This window comes from Ylistrum balloti, unplaced genomic scaffold (assembly GCF_031769215.1).
Source record: "Ylistrum balloti isolate Yb309-2 unplaced genomic scaffold, AGI_CSIRO_Ybal_v1 Utg369938, whole genome shotgun sequence".
Taxonomy (NCBI): domain Eukaryota; kingdom Metazoa; phylum Mollusca; class Bivalvia; order Pectinida; family Pectinidae; genus Ylistrum; species Ylistrum balloti.
This window is the reverse complement of record NW_026782047.1, coordinates 1,714,640-1,742,054: the sequence shown is the minus strand read 5'-3', so window position 1 is coordinate 1,742,054 and position 27,415 is coordinate 1,714,640. Positions and strand designations below refer to the sequence as shown.

The following is a 27,415-nucleotide window of genomic DNA, read 5'->3' as shown; positions in this document are numbered from 1 at the left end:
GGTAAAATTTCATAACAAACAAAATGATACACACTGGAATGATCGGCAGCTGATTTTCAGGGTACTATTCTAAAAGGTTATCACAGATCATATAAGCAGTAACTATGATGAAGTGACTTAGATGTTCTAGCCTACCAATAAATCTCTACTAATTATATACACACTGAAAAATAGTACTTTATGTAAGGGGAAAAGAGGGAAAGCACATAATAGTGTAGAAAAGATATATCTACTCTAAGCATGATTTTTCAAAACATAATTAGTATTATGTTTTCAAACTAGCGATCTCTACCTGGATTTCCACATCTATACCTTGACTAAATAGTAATAGAATGTCACCGCACGTAATCACTGTCATCTTGTAGGATTTCAAGAACATCTTGCACTTCATACAGTTTATGAGTTGTATGTGGGTAGACATTAGAGACAAAATGGCGGAGCGTCACGTGACTGCGCAGTAGAGAAATTGCTATACTAATCTTGTGGTGTTTATTATGAAGAAATAAACAGCGACACTATAATGTTCTATTTCATTATTGCCCGGCATTAGAGTTTGGTGTTTTTTGAATTGGTACCTGGTCGTTTGTTGAGTTCACATTCTTCGGAAAGAAAGAATGACGGTTTCGATAAAGAGTCTGCATTTTTCACGCCGTTTTTTGTGGAGCTCCCATTGCCGTCGAAAGATTTATATGGCACGGAGTGTTTTTCCTGAAAGAAAAGAGAGAAAAAAGGAGTAAGCAAATTGTCCAATATATCAGACACGTATAGATAATATGCGGTGCTCTCAAATATTGTAAAGGAACAATCGGTTCCTCAGGATTATTAGGAGGAAAAAATCATTCTTTAAAGTTGAACATATATTTCTGACACATTACCTGGCTTATGACACTGCTTTATTCAGCAACATTATCGATGCTATTGTAAAGAAGATTGTACAAAAGACAAACAAGTGAATAGCACCTAATTCAAAATTATAATTAGAGACAAACAATCAAACAATTGTTGCAGCCTTCTAGGGCTCGTCATTGATGCTAAGAGCCTAAAGACAACCTAACGATATGCTCTGTTACTCTAATGGAAAGACTGCCTTAGTTTGATTTTGAATGAATGATATTGTTACAAGGAACAACACGTTTAGAGATGAAAATATATTAAATGTGCGCATGTATTTTTTCGTCATGGTAGTGTGGGCCAAAGACATCGGAGTTAGAATGGAGTGGTGAAGACTGAATATAGACCGCTTATTAAATAAATTTAAGGATGATTTAATCAATTGAATAAAGTTATATTTGTCTAACGTTGTGTGTAACTGGTTTCGACATTCAAAATGTTTCCAAGTCTCATCTAGATCTTAAAATAAATAAATAATAAAAAAAAAAAAACAGCGGGCTTGCTGTGTTTGGGAACAGACTAGGGGAGATAATCGTGATAAAATCGTCAGTAAAAAGAAGGGCGTGTCTTCGACTGGTAATCAATAACCTACTGTGTGATTCGTCCAATCAGTTCTATGAACACCTAGGCTTATTCTATTTGTTCTGTTTCAAGAGTCTTTCTTTTGTTATTATTTTGCCAGTTTCATCGACTTTGGATTTGGAATTCTGTTAGCGTGTCGGTATTTCCGTGTTTTGATAATATCATAAAAATATGGTATTAGTGAACACTGCAGCTTTAAAATGACTGGAATTTTACGTGTTGATCATAATTTTATGAATTTATAAATTTTAAGCGCTGACTTACAAGACAATGCAAACTTTGACATGGATAGAAAGATATTTTCATGCTCTGAATGTACATTTCTAGTTGCATCAGCAGTTTTAATAACATCAGTGATATTTCATTTGATATATTCCTTTGTGAATGTAACGGATATAGAAAATGTATTCATTAGATCTCATACGTTCTATAGGAACGATAACACAATGCGTGATGGACTGCAAGACGGTAGACATACAGGATACAGATAAACAATTGACGCATAATGATAGTACAAAAGACAAACAAATAAACAGCACCACCTAATTCATAATATGCAGTAGATCCAAACTGAATTAAAGTGCATCACACAACCCTTTCGTCCTTCTAGGAATAGTCACTGATGCCTAAATGTTGAATGTGTATATTCTGAACCGTGCTACTATTCGAACGAATTAAAGCATGTTTTTTTGGGGATTACGTCCTAAATATACAGTTTTGTAGTTCAACAATCCCACACCTCTCAAACTAGTAAACAAAATATTTTTCGTCCAGATGTTTCAGAGATTGAATACACTTGGTATGCTGATAGCATAGTATATAATGTAATACACATGATAACATACTACCCTGTCTATAAACCTATGATTAGTGATGAGGGGGTGTATAGTGTAGTAAACATGACAACATACTAACTTGTCGTTAAATACAGGATTAGTGACGAGGGGTGTATGGATATGTAGACATCACACCTACCTTATCCTTTCCTTTGTCTTTGACACCGGGAAGCAGATCGTCGATATAACGTAGCTCGTTCTGTGTGTAGACACATTCCATCAATTTGCGAACAACGCCCGTCGCCAGCACCTAGTGAATACAGCATTGGTTTAGTATATATATATATATCACCAAACAGGTAGTTTTTACAGATATCATAAGAAAATACACAAATATGTTTTACACACGAAACAAAATTGTGAAAGGGAAAGCATGTACTTCGAATAACATTTGAGTGAGACAAAGACGGTTCTGAACAGTGTCAGGTAACAAACATGTTTAACGTCTTTGTTGCTTCAGTAAAAAGTAATACTGCTGAGAACGAAATGGCTTTATCTATGTATCTATATCATAATATTCATAGTAAGTTTGTGTTGTGTACACAGTAAATTATGTTTTGGTTTACATTTTGAATGGTATTTAAGACCTTAATAGTTTTAACCTTTTGAGTTTGCAGCTAACCATCAGACTTACGGATATATATTCAAAGATTTGATTATGAATATTTAGATATTATATTTTCTGAATGCACCGTTTCTTTCTGTAGTAAGAGGGGAACTCTTAAAACATAAATATAGGAACTGTGGTTCACTCACTAAGAGAGGGAAACCGATGGAGATAGCTTTAATGGTCTTCACGACCCACAGTATAACAAGGCACAGGATTTGGATGATGGTGAACATGTGGATTCTCCACAAGGGCACGTGACGTATGTACGGCAGGTCCGGTTGGTACTTGACGGGCTGGAAGAACAGGAACAGCCTGTCCACGAACTGTAACAAAGATCATTGTGTTTGATTCCTCAAGTCACGGGTAAACAAAATGTGTTATTTTAGATAACATCACAACTAGACAAAACAACATTATGTGAGATCTTCAGCTTACATTACATATTTTATCTTATAGTTTCAGAACGTCTATACATTTCTGTTTCATTCTCAAAATATTTTCTATTTTCATAATACAACTTTTTATTTATTTTCTGGTTTCACAGTAAAGTATTAAGTTATAATTCTGGTTTTTATATTGCGGTAAATTTTGTATATAGTATATAGTTTAAACAAATACAACATTTTTCATGATTTCTAGTTCCACTAAATAACATTTCATCGAATGTCTAGCTTTACTAGTTGACGAGCAGTATTAAGCTTGATGTCATTTTGCATCATAAAACATAATGTATCATTTTTTATTTTGTTATACAACATTAATTTGATTTCACATTTCTTTATGTCCTTTTATGTGTAAATTCCATTTTTCTCATCACGTTTGCTATGGTGTCATATCATCGAACGGTAGATTTTATTCCTGATAATACTATAACAGTTTGTATTCCTAGCCGTTTTAATTCGACTTTATATCACGCCTGAGTACTAATCTTCACATAAAACACTATATTTGGTAACTAGATTTTTTTACAAAAAGCTATCTTAGATGTGTATTATTCGTTACCTGCATGCCTCTGAGAGCAGAAAAACCCATGTACAGGAAGACACCATACAGCACGGGCATAGGAATCATCTGTAGGGAAGATATTACAAGTCAGTTTAAATACACTACGGCCAGAGAAACATTTTATCTATGTGATATCAAACAAATGAAACACAAGTGAGTATTACTTTACAAAGCATTTGATATTTGGATGTAAAATGAAGCTAAATTTTATATTCGTTAGATATAAAGTCGAACCTCGAACTCGTATAACTCGAAGACTCCGTTTAATTTGAAGCATTTCGTTGGTCCTTGTCTAATTTCGAATTCACTTAAATCGAATATTCGGTTATCTCGAAGTTTTCTTATGGTCCCGACGAGTTCGAGATAACAAGGTTCGACTCTACGCGAAAATATGTTTATACATGTATGTTAAGATGTATGAAGAGTCATTATGTCTCTCCCTATAACATTAGGCAGGAGGAGGTAACTCCAGTTTACCTTTAGGACGGGAGTAATGAGGACGGCCAGGCCGCTAAGGATACCGATAAACAAGGCAGTCATTCTCTGCTCCCTAAAACATAAAACACATTGTAAAAAACATCTGCCATAAGGAAGGATGACAATCTGTTCCTGATAAAGGTGATGGTACAATATATAACTCCAGTTATAACGACATAAAATGATAAGTTATCAAAATTTCTCCGATCTAAAACAAAGAATAGGTATTGTAATAAAACAAAAACGCCAGACTTATGACGGATACCTGTCTGATTCCCAGTAGACAAAACAATATTAGCATTGAACGAAAATAACGTCAGCATGTTCACTGACTGGTGTTGTAAATTCAGGTGAGTCAAGGTCTTTGACAATAACACTGATTAAATTTTAAACATGCGTCTAAGTTTGACATAGTCTCGTTATATGACATGTGATCAAATTTTACACTTACTGAGAAATGATCTTTACTAGATTAGCTGAGAAGTTTTTGGTAAACTATAGTGTTCAAATGTGATGCCTTTACCATTCTGAGATCCAAAAACAATTTTTCTTCTTGTTGAAAATGTGGAGACACCCTCATATATGGGTTACTAGAACTGATGACGTTGACTATTTGATAGTGATGATGTCATCACATAGAGTGTACTGATATTGATGACGTGTGACCTGACCGATGGGTGAAATTACGTACCTGATGCCAAGGAACATGGGTTTCTCTCCGGGTGCGGTACATTCGGACTCTTTCTTGAGACTGTTGATGTGGGCGAGAGCAGAGACGGTAGCGGCCACGTACCACGGCAACCCAAGGACAGAGTGGATACCCACTACTATGGCCACCACAAACATGTCCAGATGGTACCCCACACCTTTCTATAAAGTGATGACGATATCAAAAGCTTTGTATAATGTCGTATTCCGTATTCACAAATCAATTTATATTGAGAACTACCACGCAGGTTAATAGAGGAATTCGTTAAACCTCAAGGAGTTTATTGTAGTAGTTAAAACGGGAAGGGATGTCTTCCATTTGAAGAGAAGGGATAAAGGAATTATGACGTAAGAAAACTTAATCAAATGGAATGCGATGTATACTATTTGTTCTTCGTATGTAACAAACACGGAGAATGTGACAGTTACGATATAAGGATTTACCTTCAGTTTATTCTCTTTCCTGTTGACAATGACGGCAGTGATCTGCTGGTCGAGGAAGATAAGGATGGTAGACAGAATAGCAGGAACCACTGTGGCGATGTACAACCACCAGGGATTTCTCTCACTAAAGGGGTTCACCACCCACCCACGTCCGGGCCTGGTAGGCTGTTAAATAAATGATAATGTACAACAATCAATGATGTAGGAATCGATTTATCATTTTATTTTAAACCATTAAGGGATTTTATGTATCTAAAGACACCTGAGCCACTTGTACTTCAAAGAAATTATAAAGATAAGTTAAAAATGTCCCTTCAAGCGTGACCCGCACAGTTGCCCGATATAAATCTGATGTAACCGATTACTTATGGATTCTGTTCTACTTGGCAGCTCCTATATGTTTATTATAACATTTGACAGACCTGAATGCGATAATGCAAGATACCTTGAACTCGTCAGGGACGGTCAGTTTCGGTGTGTCCAGACCGATGAAGTAGTCCAGTAGAACCATTATTATGATGGCGATCAGCACCGCGAAGTCGCTCATCCTCTGGCGGACCTACAACATATGAAGAACAACGCGATCTGCTAACACTGTCATACACTTGCATTTGTCGTCTGTGGACAAAAACAAAAAAAAATAACATTTTTGTAGAGCAATGTACATAGGTCGCTGCAGAATGTTAATTATTTTTCCTATACAGGATTTGTCTGGTACCATCGGATAACACATTTTTTGTAGATAACTGTTTACTTTACCGTAAGTTGTCTTCCAATACTGAAGATCACTTTCCCCTCACCGTGTCATCTGAGTACAAGTTTCATATTAAAACTGTTTTACGGCTCATTTGGGACAACGGTTTTGCATGTTTATACCACCCCAAAACGTTATACCATTTAAACTCACTTTAATATACAACAATAGAAAATGTATCGAAAAAGATCAGATTCGGATCTCCATTAACACGTGTCCATAACAGGTGTTTCATTTATGATAAGATGATCTTAAGTTGGTTCCATTATGACTTTCATTTCAGAGCTGAAATTAGATGGATGTCGTCAAATAATGTCTTCGGTGCAGATATAACGAGGAATGAATTACTTAACTAAAAATCTGCTTAAGGAAAATTAAAATAATGCAATCTGTAAATATTCAACTTATTTGGAAATATTTGGAAATAACATTACAATGATACAGAAATTATGACTGAGTCAGGCAATGCGAGATCTATCCTACTCCATGAACATGTTTCACAAAGTTTTTTCCGAGTACTACTTACCACAGACGGGAAAAGCGTACTACTTTTAAACTCCACCAGAGCGACAGCGGTACTGAAGGTCCCGATAAACAGGAGGATAGAGAAGAAAAACACATCTGCTACATAGTGAGGAGGGTTGCATCCGGCTCCAACAGGAGTTCCACCATACGCTTGACACGCAGTGATCGTCATAGTTCCCCACATGGAGTCGGTAAAATTTGACACGTCATCGCACGTGTACCCTAAAGTTGTTGTCGTCATGTTTGTGGTATTATTCGCTACCCAGTTTCCGGTACAGTTGCGTGGAATACATGCGCAGTCGGTTGGAATGGGTTCATGTGGATTGAGATTAACTGGGTTTTCTTTGCCGATGTCTCCTACCTTTTTGAAAGCCTCTACGATGAAGATGATCGCAATTAGTGTTGCGAAACTGTCTTCAGTGAATCGAGTTATATATTTTACCCAAGCGCTAAGGTTAAAGGTCACAATCACCATTATGATAAATACTGTCCACATTCCTACCCAGAACCGCACTGGCAAAAACTCCCAGTCGTTGTCCCTAAAAAAGCCATAGAACCAGAATACACTCGACAGTTATGGGTTCAGCTGGAAATGTATTTATTACCAGGAAAGAGTTCTAAATGTACAATAATATCAAGACAAATTACCGTTTCCCTATTGATATGTGATATTCAAATATCGAGTTCTGATTACATTAGGGAACGTAGAATACTCATTATAATTAAACAAGTTTTTACTTTTTTATTTTTAGTTTTAAAAACAATACAGAAAATCGCTGAATTCAAGAAGTCATAAGGTAGGTTCGACCAGGTATGAAAATACTGTTGTCATTTAACTACATAGTGTTCCAACTTTGTGAAAATTCATCACTAGAAACATGCATGTCCTAAATTACCCTGAATACATGTAAACCTGACACATGCACATAAAACGTACTTGCAGAGGTTGTAGATGATGGACTCCAGCACCAGCATCGGACCAGTACTGCCAAGTATGTTGAGAGGTTGACCTCCAAATAAGGCAAAAATTATTCCCGTCACAGCGGCGGCGAATATACACTCCATCACACCCTTTTAACAGTAACAAATGATGGACATTAAACACTAACAGGACTCATACAACGGGATATTTGAGTAGATCAATGGATTTGATACCGTACCTATCAAGACCTATCACATGCATGGAGAATCTTAGGAGCCTTTTTTTCTAAATCGGTTATGAATAAACATAAAGAAATACTTATCAAGTATTTTGTAAAAAACATTTTTCCTGAAAATGCATTTATCATCCTTCAATAGAGTCAGATCAGAACAAAGAATTCTGATATTGTCTGAACTACTCTCGTAAGAGGCTACAGATATACCCTTTGACCATTCAGAGTTAAACAGGTTTTTGCCTTTTTGTGTTAATGGATTGCAATACCAGTGTTGGATACTGAAAAGATGTCCCTACACGCACCAGCTATCATAAATCATGATATAAGAAACGTATGTTCGGTTTGTCTTACCATATACTGATCTGTGGCTTCTCCTAAGAGACCTCCAAATGTGACATTTGGTGTCAACGTTCCTAGAAACACGTAAACAAATGAGGCTAGACACTGGATGTGGATGGCGTCCTTGTAGTCACTCCAGTACCAAGGAATCTTCCTTTTGATGTCGTCCACCAGGCCCTTAAACGGTCTGTAATATAATGAAAACAGCAGCTACACTATCAGCTTCGTAACTACGGAGGAAACTGTGTGTTTATCATAAGACTCTAAGGAAAAAACACATTCTGAAAGCGCATGCATGGTCTGTTTCATTTCGTTTATAGCTGTCAATTTGTGGATAATTTTAACTTAAAAAACACATCTCAGCAAATATTCATACTAGATGTTCATACCGCATCTTACACTCTTCTGCGCAACATATTTTTGTTTCGGCAGTTCATTAACTGAAGAACATGTGATTAAAAAGAACGTTAGATAACATACCAATATACTAGGACCCTATCAAGTATCGGATTGTACACAAATGCCGGAGGAAGAAGTTATATCGACAAACGATTCATTCTGTTAAATTTTAAAGGACACATTTTTATAATTGGAGACAAGTAAGCTTACATTTTAGATAGTTCTAAGGCAGGGTCATCATGGCCGCCATGATCATCTTCTGCCGACTCGCTCTTCTGATCAATGGAACCACCCAACACGTTGTGGACGGAGGCACGCCGGAACTCCTATTGGGGAAAAAGTATGTTGTACTAAAGATGCGCCGGTTAAACGACCATCCAAACCATAAATACTTTCATGTTTATTTTCAGTCTGCCGAAGTACTACAAATGTCTTTAAAATACCTACCTGTAGCAACGAATGCTTACCTGCGAAGGGACCTTGTTCGGTGGTTCAATTCTGATCTTTGGATCCCACTCGCCAGGTGGCAGCACTGTAACCTGGTTCATGAATTCATCGATACCAGCCTTAAAGTCTTCGTCATCACGGCACTTGTAGGCAACCTCTCGGAAAATCTACAGTCAAACATTGAAAGGAACAAGTTTTAATATTGCATTTACTTATAAACTAGTTTGTATAAAGTAAACATTTATGTAATGCCAAGCAAAGTGGTTACTCTAAAAGCATCGATTTTGATTAAAACTACATATGAAAAATGTATCAACGTGGCGTATGTTTATCAAAATGTCTGAAATGCACAGCTAAGAAATAAACAAGTAAATAACTTGCATCATCAACAAGCATGGTGGAGATGCATCGACCCATCTCCGTACTGTCCGTCTCACTACCCTTTGGTCCGAAGCAGAAAAACAGAAACCGGACAGGTTTAGCGATCTCGCACAGATCTCCAAGGTTCCGTGGCTCCTTGAGTCTCACAAAGGCGACGATTCGACTGTCGAGATCATCAATCTCGCCCACCATCACACTAGCAACCTCTGCGTCCTTCGGGATCTTACGCATGAAGTTAATGTTTGGCTGATGAGGGAAACAGAGAAGAGAGAAAAAGTGAATATAAAATCTTATTGCGACGAGTCAGTGTTAAAATATACGACACCCAAATCAATACATTGGCGTTTTTATCTAACAATTCTTTATATCTGTTCAATCAAATCCACATTTTAAAAATATTCACGTATAGCATTACAATCTTTTCCTGTCGACTTGAAATTGTTAACACTGCTCGTGGCGTTTATACCTTATAATTTGATGAGCCCGAGTTATCTCCCTCTGTTTGGATATCTGTGGCGCTGTTTGAGGTGGGAATTCCGCTAACACTGTCTATGCTGGCGAAACTCGCACCACTGTTCAGATAGGCAGCGCTACCCCCGTATTCTGCAGCGGAACGACACGAATTGTCAAGGTGAACGATTTGGATGTACAGGTATAAACATCAAATTACATATTACTGACATTGAGACAAAACAACCATTTGACTACATACCTGGATCATCACCAATCTCGCCGAGGTTTTTGGATACGGAACCTCTGTGTTTAGGTCTCTTTGTGTGGCGATGCTTGTGTTCTTTGAGAGAAACATTTCTCACATGAACACGCATCTTGCCGTCGAGATGTCCCGCATCAATCCAACAATCGAGAACGGTATCTAAGATTAAGTATAAAGAAGTTAGTAATTGCCATGTCTTTACAAAAAGTTTGATACAAAAGGGATGAGAGTTTTGTGAAATCTGGGTGTCTGTTGGGTTTTTTTTATCTTAGTTTTACTGTTAAGGTATTTGTATTTTTACTCATCCTCGAAAATAACGAACATTGATCCCCTCAAGTACAATGACCTTTACAATTATCCAAGGTACATAGAGGTATACCTCTAAATATTATCGATATTTCACTAGTACAACAGATTATCCATCTCTTTCAAGAGGGCGAGACCTTTCATGTAAACCTTGGTAATGTGACGCTACGTTCTCAAATGGGGAAAAAGGTACACAACAACAGAACCAACAGATAAACTAATTAGCTTCATATCGCTCAAAAAAGTAGAATTTGTTTTTCAGCTAGATCAATAAAATATAAAAACGTTATATCATTAAATTGATATATATGATATATCTTTTAAATATTTTTGTTTTTATTATATTTCTAAAGGAGAAACAAATAACCAATCCGAACACAAGATTAAGCGGTGCTAAAAATATTCGGGAAATATTAGCGCTCTTTGACGCGAGATAACTTGGCATTATGCGTAGCAGCCAGACGCGACGCCAATTTGGACCTGCTGCTTAACATTGTATTGTACCATTTTATGTTGTTATGTGGTAATTATCGCTTACGAAATTATTTCTATATAAACATTACTAAAACCAGTTTATTCAACCTACGCTTCATTTGCGTCGGAAGAAGTAAATCGGCGAATTTTAAAGCAGTGGGCAGGAAGCATCGCTGTGGTCGGTCAAAACTTTGAACGTTGTATCATAATACGTTTCCTATGTTATGTTCTTTACTAGCTCCCTGCCTACGATCTGCGATATACTGGGTAACAATATATTCCCTATGTAACAGTCTAAACTAGCTCCCTGCCTACGATCTGTGATATATTCTCTATGTAACGGTGTAAACTAGCTCCCTGCCTACGATCTGTGATATGCTGGGTAACAATATATTCCCTATGTAACAGTGTAAACTAGCTCCCTGCCTACGATCTGTGGTATATTCCCTATGTAACAGTGTAAACTAGCTCCCTGCCTACGATCTGTGATATATTCCCTATGTAACAGTGTAAACTAGCTCCCTGCCTACGATCTGTGGTATATTCTCTATGTAACAGTGTAAACTAGCTCCCTGCCTACGATCTGTGATATACTGGGTAACAATATATTCCCTATGTAACAGTGTAAACTAGCTCCCTGCCTACGATCTGTGGTATATTCCCTATGTAACAGTGTAAACTAGCTCCCTGCCTACGATCTGTGATATACTGGGTAACACTGTAAACTAGCTATATTCCCTATGTAACAGTGTAAACTAGCTCCCTGCCTACGATCTGTGATATACTGGGTAACAATATATTCCCTATGTAACAGTGTAAACTAGCTCCCTGCCTACGATCTGTGATATATTCCCTATGTAACAGTGTAACAATATATGTCAGTGTAAACCTCCCTACCTATGATCTGTGATATGATGTGCAACAATATATTCCCTATGTAACAGTGTAAACTAGCTCCCTGCCTACGATCTGTGATATACTGGGTAACAATATATTCCCTATGTAACAGTGTAAACTAGCTCCCTGCCTACGATCTGTGATATACTGGGTAACAATATATTCCCTATGTAACAGTGTAAACTAGCTCCCTGCCTACGTAAACTAGCTCCCTGCCTACGATCTGTGGTATATTCCCTATGTAACAGTGTAAACTAGCTCCCTGCCTACGATCTGTGATATACTGGGTAACAATATATTCCCTATGTAACAGTGTAAACTAGCTCCCTGCCTACGATCTGTGATATACTGGGTAACAATATATTCCCTATGTAACAGTGTAAACTAGCTCCCTGCCTACGATCTGTGGTATACTGGGTAACAATATATTCCCTATGTAACAGTGTAAACTAGCTCCCTACCTACGATCTCTGAGATGCTGTAGGAGTCTAAATCCAAAATGACAGCTCCCTCTGATATAGCTCCTCTTAGGTCAAATAGAGATTTCATTGAGAGCGAGGCTACGTGGGGCTTGGACCAGCGTTTACCGCCCTCTTCAACATTCTCCTCGTATTTAACCCATCTGAAAAGGACAACAAAATTTGAATGTTTCTATTGTTTACATCTATGGAATAGGGAAGAAATTGAAAAAGGAAAACAATAAAAAGAATGATTTATAAACAACCTACCTAGCAGCTTCTCTCCACTCGTAATCATCGTTATACTTTCGGAGTATATCTAATTCACTGAAGATATTATGGGTTTTATGAGCTTTGTCCTTTACGGAATTCAGCAAGGTTTGAACCCGATCTGTAGGGTCGTAGTCTTCTTTTGTGTCGTCTGTCGCTGTAACAAACAACACCTAGCATTATTACATGTACCTAGAAGTAATTGGACATGACTTTTTGAGCTTTCGTAACGTACCCTGAGTACCTGAGGTCAGCTGGGATCTTGAATATTGTTGCTAAGTAAATAATAATGCTATCGAGTGTAAGTTATGACATACCAGTGAGATTGATATTGACAAAACACTTTGGACAAACAGTTCTGATTAAAAAACATCAGACAAACTGGTGCAAATTATAATCCTTTACAAACACAGCGAAGTAAACAAAGAATGATTTTAAATGCCAAATTCGAGATGAGAGAAGGTATTTTTATCATTGTTGGTCTATTTCAATGCATTTTCTATCTAGATCTTCAAATCTACAACACATTTGATGTTTGGCAATCTCATATTAAGAATACATCACTGACGTAAAATAAATCATGGTACAGTTATCTTATTTGGAAAAGAAGCCATATTGCACCAAGTTTCAAGTAAGGACTTTATCTCGACCGTCAGATGATCCCTGTGACGTCATCAGTGTCATTTCAGTCAACAACCGAGCTACTCTGAGGCGTTAAATGTATTGCATAGCACTTTGTAATATCACTCAACCTTGTTTATGATGAAAAATTAGCTACGTATTTATCACTTGGCTTATAAATCAAATGAATGATATTAAATAGAATGAGCAGTTAAGTTATATTTAAAATCGTATTTTTCAGCATAGATTTGGTATAAGCCTGTATGTACCACATCAGTATTACTGATACTTGATTTTGAAGGCAAGGTTAAAAACAGATTTTTAAGGATAAGACTTTGGATTGCCTTTTTTGTATATTGCACAAATCCTAACAGATCGAACTCGAAATTTTGCTGCTCAACTCATCTTGTAGATATATTCACCATATATACCTAAGCTAATGTATAAGCTGCATTAGGGACCGATTACGTCTAATATTTGTCCCCAAGCTATGTCTTTGGCATGTCTCACCGGGGCTTATAGAAATTTGATTGTAATAGATGATTTAAAAAGGCACAACGAAAAAGAGAGCAATTGAAAGAGAAGACGACGACAGGTTCTTGCGCTAGAGTGGTGCACAGGGTCACTGATCTTTCTGCTGTACATCAGAGGACTTAGTGTGACCACCGCGCGTCTATATTTATCAGAAAACAGCTGATCATTCTTGTGAGAACAATTCTCAACAACTATGACAAACTGTTTGACGCGATTTCTTTAAAGTGATTGATTTTCTGTTGTAATTCAACAAATATAGTTTGTTTTACGGAGAAAATTAAATAAAAATGATCTATCGTTTACAGAACACTAGCGAAACTAACACGTGGTGTCCACATTTAAATGACGTCATTATACAAAAGTCAGGTGCGATCTTTTTTAAGTTCATGGAATATTACGTGATTTCAATGGTTTATTATTTACATTTCTATAATCTATGGCAGGAAACCAGCAATAATGTCCCGATATAGATTGTGTACTTACGGTCCTCTGTATCAATATGAGGTCTGTCTGGGCGACTGGGCATGCGCACTTGAATGTAAGTACTCCCTCTTCGACCTAGAGTTACAAAAATATAACTGGGTTAAGCTTACACTCAATTTTTTATATAGTCACAATTATTATCAAAAACAATAGAGTGTCGCGTCTATTCCTGTACATACATAACATTACATAATGACCCAGTACTGCAATTATAATCACAACACTAGTCATACAGACCATATCACAACACATACTAACCATATCACAACACATACTGACCATATCACAACACATACTGACCATATCACAACAGTAGTCATACTGACCATATCACAACACATACTGACCATATCACAACACATACTGACCAAATCACAACACATATACCGACCATATCACAGGAGTCATACTGACCATATCACAACACATACTGACCATATCACAACACATACTGACCATATCACACCACATACTGACCATATCACAACACATACTGAACATATCACAACACTAGTCATACTGACCATATTACAACACATACTGACCATATCGCAACACATACTGACCATATCACAACACATACTGACCATATCACAACACATACTGACCATATCACACCACATACTGACCATATCACAACACATACTGAACATATCACACCACTAGTCATACTGACCATATCACACCACATACTGACCATATCACAACACACACTGATCCTATCACACCACTAGTCGTACTGACCATATCACAACACATACTGACCATATCACACCACATACTGACCATATCACAACACATACTGACCATATCACAACACATACTGACCATATCACAACACATACTGACCATATCACAACACATACTGACCATATCACAACACATACTGACCATATCACAACAGGAGTCATACTGACTATATCACAACACTAGTCATACTTACCATATCACACCACATACTGACCATATCACAACACATACTGAACATATCACACCACTAGTCATACTGACCATATCACACCACATACTGACCATATCACAACACACCTCTAGTCGTACTGACCATATCACAACACATATTGACCATATCACAACACATACTGACCATATCACAACACATACTGACCATATCACAACACATACTGACCATATCACAACGGGAGTCATACTGACCATATCACACCACATACTGACCATATCACAACATATACTGACCATATCACACCACTAGTCGTACTGACCATATCACAACACATATCGACCATATCACAACACATATCGACCATATCACAACACATACTGACCATATCACAACACATACTGACCATATCACAACACATACTGACCATATCACAACACATACTGACCATATCACAACACATACTGACCATATCACAACACATACTGACCATATCACAACACATATTACAACACATACTGACCATATCACAACACATACTGACCATATCACAACACATACTGACCATATCACAACACACTATACAACAGGATATCATACTGACCATATCACAACACATACTGACCATATCACAACACATACTGACTATATCACAACACATACTGACCATATCACAACACATACTGACCATATCACAACACATACTGACCATATCACAACACATACTGACCATATCACAACACATACTGACCATATCACAACACATACTGACCATATCACAACAGTAGTCATACTGACCATATCACAACACATACTGACCATATCACAACACATACAAACCATATCACAACACTAGTTATACCGACCATATCGCAACAGGAGTCATACTGACCATATCACAACACATACTGACCATATCACAACACTAGTCATACTGACCATATCACACCACATTCTGACCATATCACAACACATACAGACCATATCACAACACTAGTCATACTGACCATATCGCAACACATACTGACCATATCGCAACACATACTGACCATATAACACATACTGACTATATCACAACACATACTGACCATATCACACACACTATACTGATATCACATACTGACCCATATCACAACACATACTGACCATATCACATACTGACCATATCACAACACATATATCACAACACATACTGACCATATCACAACACACACACTGACCATATCACAACACATACTGACCATATCACACCACATACTGACCATATCACACCACATACTGACCATATCACAACACATACTGACCATATCACAACACATACTGACCATATCACACCACATACTGACCATATCACAACACATACTGACCATATCACACCACATACTGACCATATCACACCACATACTGACCATATCACAACATATACTGACCATATCACACCACTAGTCGTACTGACCATATCACAACACATACTTACCATATCACACCACATACTGACCATATCACAACACATACTGACCATATCACACCACTAGTCGTACTGACCATATCACAACACATACTGACCATATCAAAATGGATCATTTTTAGAGTGTTTACGTCTGTTATGGTATCAGAGTTTATTTGCAATGGTTCACTGTGTGATAGATAGAGCTCTTATCAACTCGTGTACAATCCTTACTTGGCTTGTAGTTTTATAATTAATCTATTCAATTCCATGTTCTTGATATAATCTGGTTGTGTAGTTTACTTTTTCAATGTCAATGACATGGAACAATTTTCTTTCGCTGAATCATATGATAACGCACTACAGAATGAAAATGGAGATAGTAGACCTGTATATAAGTACAACACAAACACAACAATACAAATTATATAGTAGATATGTACATATATACAACAAAAAACTTATTGAATCCTACAAGGACTACACAACACTATACAAATCATATTGTAGACCCGTACATATATACAATAAAAATCTTATTGAATCCTACAAGGACTACACAACACTATACAAATCATATAGTAGACCCGTACATATATACAATAAAAATCTTATTGAATCCTACAAGGACTACACAATACTATACAAATCATATAGTAGTACATATATACAATAAAAATCTTATTGAATCCTACAAGGACTACACAACACTATACAAATCATATTGTATATACATCCTACAAGGACTACACAATACTATACAAATCATATTGTAGACCCGTACATATATACAATAAAAATCTTATTGAATCCTACAAGGACTACACAACACTATACAAATCATATTGTAGACCCGTACATCCTACAAGGACTACACAACACTATACAAATCATATTGTAGACCCGTACATTCTACAAGGACTACACAACACTATACAAATCATATTGTAGACCCGTACATCCTACAAGGACTACACAACACTATACAAATCATATTGTAGACCCGTACATATATACAATAAAAATCTTATTGAATCCTACAAGGACTACACAACACTATACAAATCATATTGTAGACCCGTACATCCTACAAGGACTACACAACACTATACAAATCATATTGTAGACCCGTACATATATACCTACAAGGGACTACACAACACTATACAAATCATATTGTAGACCCGTACATCCTACAAGGACTACACAACACTATACAAATCATATAGTAGACCCGTACATATATACAATAAAAATCTTATCTAAATCTTACAGGAATTAACATAGAGCAGTCCCAAATGTAATAAACAACACTACACAAGACCATTAGGGAAATCAGTGTAAATCATACATCATAGCCAGGGTAAAAGGATACAATACCTTTGTATAAATGAATCTTTAAAGCTTTATCTGTATCCAACTATAAATTATACTAATTCATTTGTTCGTAAATCCTTGTGCTGTTTGGACAAAAAGAAAGGATTAATATAATCGGTAGCAGTATGCGCTTTGAAAAATGGCAAAAATGAATTGTATGACAGAAAATTACAAAACCACTTCAAAATCACTCGGACTTTAGTAGATGATAGAATGGTAAATTAATTTTATCATGATGTACATTTGTAATCTTGCCTATTGTTAAGCATCACGCAACTTACAAGAAGTTTACTAGCAGAGACATCACGAGGCTGTATGATAAGATGGATTTTATGTCCTAAGAGTTCAGTACCCGCTAGTAAGATTCCTGACTTAGCTTTTTCTAACAAATGGAAAATATAAGTTTAATACATGATATATACAGTGTAATTAGCTAAACTGATGTGTAGCGGTATGTTTCAAATCAGACATGCGTTTTGATGCATGTCAAATGAAGCAGACTGAACTAAATGCAGTGTTTCGGAGAAGCGAGATCGGTAAGGATCATTGAACAATAAATTCGGCGATCTCATTGGACAGTAAGTTCGGCGATCTCATTGGAGAACCAGTTCGGCGATCTCATTGGACAGTAAGTTCGGCGATCTCATTGGAGAACCAGTTCGGCGATCTCATTGGAGAACCAGTTCGGAGATATCGACTGTCATGAATATGTAGGTATTAAAGCTGTCAACTTGTTATGAACTTGACATAAGTACAGGTGAGATATTAACTTGACATAAGTACAAGTGAGATATGAACTTGACATAAATACATGTATGATATGAACCTGACAAAAGTACAGGTATGATATGAACCTGACATGAGGATTGGTGAAATATGAACTTGACAAAAGTACAGGTATGATATGAACTTGACAAAAGTACAGGTATGATATGAACCTGACAAGTACAGGTGAGATATGAACCTGACATGAGGGTTGGTATGATATGAACCTTACAAAAGTACAGATATGATATGAACCTGACAAGTACCGGTGAAATATGAACTTAACATACGTACGGGTGTGATATGAACTTGGCACAAGTACAGTTATCATATGAACCTAACTTAAGTACAGGTATGATATAAGCACGATCTGTGTCATTTAAGGAGCGGTATAATATAAGCCAAACACCGTTTCCGCCATCATCTGTCATTTCTATTAATCACTAACATATTAGCATAATAAATGTACCTGCACTGGTCACTTTCCTGTCAATAGCCTGGGTTGATATTTTCATATCGCACAACAATTAATGTGATCATTTCTATAATTACCCAATAAATCAGAAAAAAATACAGAAAAACAAAAACGAAACCAGTAATTAAAAAAGTTACGAATTTAAATGACGTCAATGACATCAACATAGTCTGAGACAATGTAAGGGGTTCTATCATAACGTATAGCGGTGTTCATGCGCTCATAAATGTTCTTGTGGAATGCACCATAATCATATTGTGCACTTTAAATAATTGCGTATGATGTATAACGCATGTTAAAAACACAGCTCTGTTAAACATGAGTAACGCATTTATGATAATTAACTTTATATCATCATAATCGATTTTTGAAAAAAAAAGAATAAAGTCCTCGCATTTTATATTCAAATGCACGAAAAGTGGTTTTTAAAAATATTATAATGAATCCTAGCGAATCGTTAGGTATTTACGATGAATATAGACATTGTTAATCATTGTTTTTGTTGTTTATTCTGGCGGTAATGACACATGGCCGATTATATCTACATTGACTTCACACCTTGTATACTTATATCGGGGTAATTTAGTGCAAGTATATCAATAATAAGTATACCTTTATCTACAATGACAGATTAACAAAAACAAAGAAAAAATGAAATAACTATAGAAATGCTAAAATCCGTTCCCTAATGCCAACCTAATGTTAATTGTGAATTACTGAATACATATGTCATTATTGTAGATGAACTTATGACTATTGCTGGGAAAATGTCCCTTGTAACCCAATAAACGAAGCGCGTCATTTAAAAATTCTGAGAACTATTTCAACAATGATGATAAAGTAATGTTAGAAACGGAAAAACGTAATTTCATGTAATGATGAACTTATGTCCTGGTTTATACAGTTATATCAATCATGTGTAGGTGTGATGTTTTTTTCTATGTTGCCGATAACCTGTTGTTTAACACGTGCTGCTAAGAAAGATGTCTTCATATTTGTTATTTTTCAATTAATTTAAGGTTCAAATTATGATTAAGCAGCGGGTTTCGTTGGCCATAATTTGGTTCTTCCGTGTTCTGTTTTGTACTGATATGAGCATTTGTTTAATGTTTTACGTTGTTTATACTGTATACGTTCATAGTTTTGCGGTGTTCTTATTTTAGCGGTTTTTGCGCTGTAAATAATTGGATTAAAAAATTATTGCGTAATTAGAGTTTTCCGTATGTTGTTTTATACATAATCATTGCGCTGAATCGCGAAAACCAATAAAGCGCTAAAATTAGATTGCGCTTATCTATGTTCATATAAAGTAAAATTTGGTCAAATACATAAAAAGCAGCTAATGTTTCGAGAACCAGATTATCTGATTGGTTGTTCTCGCCTGGTTTATTTAGCATTTTGTGACTTCATTGAGCATGTACATGTGTAAGCCTATTGTATATACTTTTAAAAGGACACTTTTTTTTTTATTAACCAGATGAGCTGATAGACCCAACGCTTGTTAAAGATTTTGAACTTGAACCTGGTTCTTCAATCGAAAGCTTATTTTGAGTGTTCATGATTAACCATCACCACTGTTTCTTAAAAAAAATTAAAACATAAAAAATAAATAAACAAAAATGGAAAGATCAATATTATGAATACATATCTTATCGAAATGTCTGAAGTTATTAAAATTTTTAATTAACAAGATGAAATAACAAAAACTAAAAAAAAACTAAAAAAATAATAAAAATCCTAATAAAGTTTAAAGTATATATCCTGTCCCGTGCTTATTAATCTTGCGCACACTCGTGCAGATTTGTGTACAATATTTGTCACACAATCGGCTTAAAATAATGCCCATTGTAACATACGTGCTATTGATCCTTAGATGGCTGGTTATAGGGGATCAATCTTTTTTTATTAATTGGTGATGATAAAAAACACATGTTGCCAAACTAGAGTGTGTATTTGCACAGTTCCGTGGACCTTTGTCCCCTATGGGGTTGACCAAATGTAGGTTCTTACAGCAAAAGTTCTTATAAAATAAAACATAAAATAGAATTGATATATAACGTTTGTTTAGGGAACACTTACCTCTATCATAACCGCTGCCGTTCTCCATAGTTTTCCTAGTGATCTTCTGAGCAGCTGTTCTATCTGGATAAATCAAAATAAAATACCAACGTAAGTATCCGTTTAAGAATATTCCAAAAAATATTTCATCTCTATTTTTAGTTTTAGATAATATTCCCTTGTCATACTCACGAGGCATATTGATCAATTAGTCGGAAAATAAAAAAAAATTATCCTAGGAATTCGTCTTGTTTAGTTTCCTTGTACCGGCAATAGTGGTCACCAAGAAAGTATTGCAGCATTATACAGCCACCCGACTCCCTCCAGTGTTTGATGTTGACAACCTGTCCACACTATCATCAATCATCATTCGGACCATCAGCAATGCGTAAATTTTAACCAATAACTTCTGCCACCGATATTGGTGTACACCTAGATAATGTAGCTGTGTATTATACACTCCAGTTTACTCGTATCCATACTTGCACCCGAGGTGTATTGGAAACACCCACGATTCGATAACCGTTGGGGGACAAACCCATCGCTCAACCTGTTTCTCTTGCCTCCAATTCAACGACCTTTTATTGTACATGTATCAGATGCGTGAATCTTTTGACGGCAGTGTTACCTGAATAATGATTTATATAGACGCGTTTGTCGGTACAACTCCATGCTCATTATTACTCCATACCCTGAACGATACATATTTGAATTTGGAAATTGATTAATTTCAATATCTTGACTTATTTTGCATAGACTAATTTAGGTTTTAGTTATCAGCTGATGTTTTTCCTTTTGGCAATGATTAAATAAATGCTCGATTTTGTATTACTGGTTGAGAACCCCCTGGAGTGGATCCCTTGTCGGTAACACATGCATGATCAGAAGAATGCAAGGTCATCTACCAGAGCGAAAGGTTGAGATGTGTTGGCATATTAACACGATGTACAACCTTTTCTACAACACCGACACTCACGTATTGTAGAATAATTTTGCATGATAAAAATACACGGATTTCCAAACTATCTAAACTTAGTCAGTTAATTCGTTTTAAATTACATAGACATTTCGCCTAGGGATTTAACGAAAAATAAAGATAACAATTTCTTTCAATTTCCCTAAGATGATATCTATTTGATAACGGATTACATCGATTGTCTGCACCACGGGTATTAGGGATTACTAGGATGATCAGTGTTACTTCCGGTAAGTCCTTGTACTAGGACGATCAGTGTTACTTCCGGTAAGTCCTTGTATTTGTTTATATGATAATGAAGAAAAAACAACTTAAAAATGCAGATGTCAAAAGTCAATAATTTCGTCTGTTGCTGCGTCCTCACATCACAGACACAGAGAATTTTAATCCCTTTCAATTGACTAGTTTTACAAGGGTTTCGTAAAAAGATTTTTTCGGAGCCGAAATAACTTGGAACTTTATAAAGAGTAGATATTGTTCTGCAGATCTGCACTACTAGATACTATTTTACTGGTATACATAAATCTGTTATAATACGCCTGACTTCAAACGGCTTGATTGCATTGGAGCATGCAGTGTTGTTGCATGATAGATACACGTACCTGTACGTAACTAGCACCACTATTTCACCTGTGAACTCAGGTAAAGGTTGCATTGTCACAGTCACGTGGTCACGACTGGTGAACAGCCAGTGATCACAATTGTCAAACGTTGGGCAATGTTTATTTAGGTTAAGATAATAAAAAGCCCTAAACGAGAAGAGGAAATATAACCCCCCAAAAAATTGCAGGTAATCTGCTTGTTGACCTCCACTTTCATTCGAATAACATATCACTATTCTCTTTTTTCTGTAAAGGGAGATAAGACCTGATGACACAATTTAGGTGTTACGTCACAATTTTCCACCAAAGCATTATGACAAATCACGGCGGAATTCAAATATTGCTCTAACAAGTCACACCATTTTTCAGGTCAATATTTGACTACACATTTAATATGGTATTGCTTTTTGAAATGAATAAATATGTAAAATAGGGTAGCAAATGTCACACGGTTCAGCATACGCATACTTTTCTCTCCTTTTCAAATTGATTCCGGCACTGTGTTACCTCAACTAGTATCTCATTTAAAGTCTTCACTACCTTACCTTATATAAGTTGATGTAGTTTTACCCTTCATCAGCCCCCAGATAAGACTTTGAAGGCGACACGCGTTTTTTTGTTTATTTGTTTTTTGTTGTTTTTTTGTATAAATAAAATGGGGTTAACAATTTCGTACACGAAGTTAGTTTTGAATGGTTAATCTTACCATCGACCAAAGTTACCACCACTTGGTGACACGCGGTGCAGTGGTATTCAACAGTTAACGTTGGATACGGAGATATAGATTGTACGGCGAAGGCCTGGCTACTGTGAAAAAAGGTCACAAATTTGTACAAAAGACACACAAGTGAACAGCTTATTTTGATAGTCTTGCATTTAGATATTATGAAGTCGATAAACGAATCAAATTCCATCATAGAACATAAATATTGCATCATGAAGCAGGAATGCTACTGCATTATACATCTGTTTCGTCCTTCTGGAACTCGCCAGCGATACTACTTAAAACATCTGTTTCGTCCTTCTGGGACTCGCCAGCTTTGCTATATCATACAGCTGCTTCGTCCTTCTAGGACTCAATACTGAAGCCAAGAGCCTAAAGGCGACTGGGAAATACCAAAGTTGATCGAATGGAATATAGAAATCTAGACTGAGAGGTGCGCTAGTGCCATAATTCAATAAATTTGGTCGTTTTCGCATTTCATAAGAATGTCATGATCGACATCAAAGGCGAAATATGTTATGAGATTCGCCGTTGGTTGGTTTAATCAAATTTGGAAAAGGAATTGATATACACTTAAGAATTGATTTTCAATCCCAAATATATGTTATATAATTACAAATACTGCTTAATTATCCAACTGAATATTGTATTTTCTAAACACGATACACTATAACGGTCTAAGTTTGGCTAATTTAGCTGGAGTCTTAAATGGTTTGCAATAGGCGGGTGAACGACAAGCTTACCGATAAAGTGAATCTATTAGTTTATCAGGAGTTTTACCGTTCATGACCTTTTGCCACGTACATGAACATTTCGAAAATAAAAAGTTAGAAATATTTGTTTCCATGTCAACTGGATTTTGAGTGTATATGTACCACCAAAATAACGACTGGTATAATATAAATACATGTATATGGTTGTAAAAAACACACTTGTCTAAACAAAATAACACAGCGATAATGATAAATGATTTTGTAACCATCTACGGTGTTAATGGATGATGTTTGTTTCAGTGAATAGTACTACTGAGTTTGACGTATTTTATGCTATAGAATGGGATTATCTCGGGGGTGACTTTAAAGAGCGATGTCACTGAAATATCATGTATCAGGCCTTTTACGGACATGATGGTCAATAATGAATCCTTGACCACTCCAGTAAGTAGTTACGTGATGTGAGCTGTTGTAGCAGAGAAATAATGTTGTATAGACGGATTGTCTTGTATCCATAATTCACCGATAAACAAAAAAACAAAAAAACAAAACAAAACACAAAAAAGATGGTCGGGTGGCGCATTGATAACGCACTCGCCTTTCACTTAGCCATCCGGTGTTCGATTTCCGGAATGGATGTGAAAAGGTAAAGGGTCACCTGCCCGACCACGTGGTTTTCCCCAAGTACTCCGATTTCCTCCCACACTAATACCCCTCTCGCGCTTCTATCCGAGCCAACAAGTGTGAGTGATATGAGTTCCGAAAAGACTTGTTTCGCAATTGTTGTAAAATAAATAAAGTTTATTATTATTGTTATAAAACAAAACACAACAATGGCTTAACTACTAGTCCCTAGTTTTAAAAATACAATTCATTTCGAATATATAAAAAATAAAATCGGATTGTTATCGTTGTGCAATTTCTTCTTTAAATTGAAATGGATAATGTCATCATATTGTTTTAAGTGACAACAGGTAATTCGCAACTCTGAAAACTTGCATAAAATGTAGCTCAGACCTCTGGCAGATTTTCAACCTATGAGTGTCTAGAACCGAGAACAGTGGTACAGCTCGGGTGTCTAAGGCTGAGACAGTGGTACAGCTCGAGTATCTAAGTCTGAGACAGTGGTACAGCTCGAGTATCTAAGACTGAGACAGTGGTACAGCTCGGGTGTCTAAGGCTGAGACAGTGGTACAACTCGGGTATCTAAGTCTGAGACAGTGGTACAGCTCGAGTATCTAAGTCTGAGACAGTGGTACAGCTCGAGTATCTAAGTCTGAGACAGTGGTACAGCTCGAGTATCTAAGACTGAGACAGTGGTACAGCTCGGGTGTCTAAGGCTGAGACAGTGGTACAGCTCGGGCGTCTAAGTCTGAGACAGTGGTACAGCTCGGGCGTCTAAGACTGAGACAGTGGTACAGCTCGAGTATCTAAGACTGAGACAGTGGTACAGCTCGGGTGTCTAAGGCTGAGACAGTGGTACAACTCGGGTGTCTAAGGCTGAGACAGTGGTACAGCTCGAGTATCTAAGTCTGAGACAGTGGTACAGCTCGGGCGTCTAAGGCTGAGACAGTGGTACAGCTCGAGTATCTAAGTCTGAGACAGTGGTACAGCTCGAGTATCTAAGACTGAGACAGTGGTACAGCTCGGGCGTCTAAGACTGAGACAGTGGTACAGCTCGAGTATCTAAGACTGAGACAGTGGTACAGCTCGGGCGTCTAAGTCTGAGACAGTGGTACAGCTCGAGTATCTAAGTCTGAGACAGTGGTACAGCTCGGGCGTCTAAGACTGAGACAGTGGTACAGCTCGGGTGTCTAAGGCTGAGACAGTGGTACAGCTCGAGTATCTAAGACTGAGACAGTGGTACAGCTCGAGTATCTAAGTCTGAGACAGTGGTACAGCTCGGGTGTCTAAGGCTGAGACAGTGGTACAGCTCGGGTGTCTAAGGCTGAGACAGTGGTACAGCTCGGGCGTCTAAGACTGAGACAGTGGTACAGCTCGGGTGTCTAAGTCTGAGACAGTGGTACAGCTCGGGCGTCTAAGAGACAGTGGTACAGCTCGGGTGTCTAAGTCTGAGACAGTGGTACAGCTCGGGCGTCTAAGACTGAGACAGTGGTACAGCTCGGGTGTCTAAGTCTGAGACAGTGGTACAGCTCGGGTGTCTAAGGCTGAGACAGTGGTACAGCTCGAGTATCTAATTATGAGACAGTGGTACAGCTCGGGCGTCTAAGGCCGAGACAGTGGTACAGCTCGAGTATCAGCTCGAGTATCTAATTCTGAGACAGTGGTACAGCTGGAGTGAATGACCAAGTGTAGCGTACAATGTGTTCTGTGCGCAAAGAAATTGTTTTCTTTCTTTTTAAATAATTTTTAATTGTTTTGTAGTTTTTACAGTGTAAGCCCATTCATACCCGGATAAGTCCCTACTAAAACGAATGATATGGAGAGATACTGAGCCGAAATAATTAAAAAGTATACATAAGATTTTAACTTATCGGCTTGATTTACATATAGAACAGATATTAGATAACAATGAAGTCTACGCACACTCTACTTCCATCAGGAGATGGTTTGTATCTACATGTCAGTGCCTGAATAACTGTAATGAAATGCCTTACTAACAGTTTATTCAATCTGTTAAGGATATTTCTACAATTAATAAAATAACAGGTGATATGTCTTTCTTTTATCGTTGGATTATTTTATGGAAGTAACAACTTTCATAAAGAGTATATGCAATATGAGAAAAAACACTTCTTGATATCATAGGAGAAAATATTGTTAACGAATAAAAATAAAGTACGGGAATATTGAAATAATGAAACTCAAGTTGTTGTTGTTCATTATTTCAAAACAGACACTTTTTAAAAAAAATGATTTCGGGAAAGGCATTAAAGGAAGGTATCACAAAATTATAATTCATTGTTAAAGGGACAGTCTCTGTAGGTATCGCCAAGTTATAATTTATTGTTAAAGGGACAGTCTCTGTAGGTATCGCCAAGTTATAATTTATTGTTAAAGGGACAGTCTCTGTAGGTATCGACAA

General features: G+C 36.8%; 1 protein-coding gene across 1 annotated transcript in view; it reads right to left on the bottom strand.

Annotated features, from left to right (window-relative positions):
* Positions 1-546: 546 nt before the first annotated feature.
* Positions 547-27,415, bottom strand: part of LOC132547228 (electrogenic sodium bicarbonate cotransporter 1-like) — a 45,766-nt gene continuing 18,897 nt past the window's right edge. Inside the window, exons 2-21 of the mRNA XM_060210994.1 lie at positions 21,376-21,438; positions 14,314-14,388; positions 12,676-12,832; positions 12,409-12,569; positions 10,268-10,429; positions 10,022-10,158; positions 9,556-9,801; positions 9,195-9,341; positions 8,938-9,053; positions 8,341-8,515; positions 7,770-7,903; positions 6,834-7,371; positions 5,999-6,112; positions 5,554-5,718; positions 5,093-5,271; positions 4,402-4,474; positions 3,922-3,990; positions 3,066-3,242; positions 2,449-2,559; positions 547-708 (exon numbers count right to left, since the gene is read on the bottom strand). Coding sequence (XP_060066977.1) covers positions 547-708; positions 2,449-2,559; positions 3,066-3,242; positions 3,922-3,990; positions 4,402-4,474; positions 5,093-5,271; positions 5,554-5,718; positions 5,999-6,112; positions 6,834-7,371; positions 7,770-7,903; positions 8,341-8,515; positions 8,938-9,053; positions 9,195-9,341; positions 9,556-9,801; positions 10,022-10,158; positions 10,268-10,429; positions 12,409-12,569; positions 12,676-12,832; positions 14,314-14,388; positions 21,376-21,438 — 3,161 coding nt within the window. The remainder of the gene's footprint in view (positions 709-2,448; positions 2,560-3,065; positions 3,243-3,921; positions 3,991-4,401; positions 4,475-5,092; positions 5,272-5,553; positions 5,719-5,998; positions 6,113-6,833; positions 7,372-7,769; positions 7,904-8,340; positions 8,516-8,937; positions 9,054-9,194; positions 9,342-9,555; positions 9,802-10,021; positions 10,159-10,267; positions 10,430-12,408; positions 12,570-12,675; positions 12,833-14,313; positions 14,389-21,375; positions 21,439-27,415) is intronic.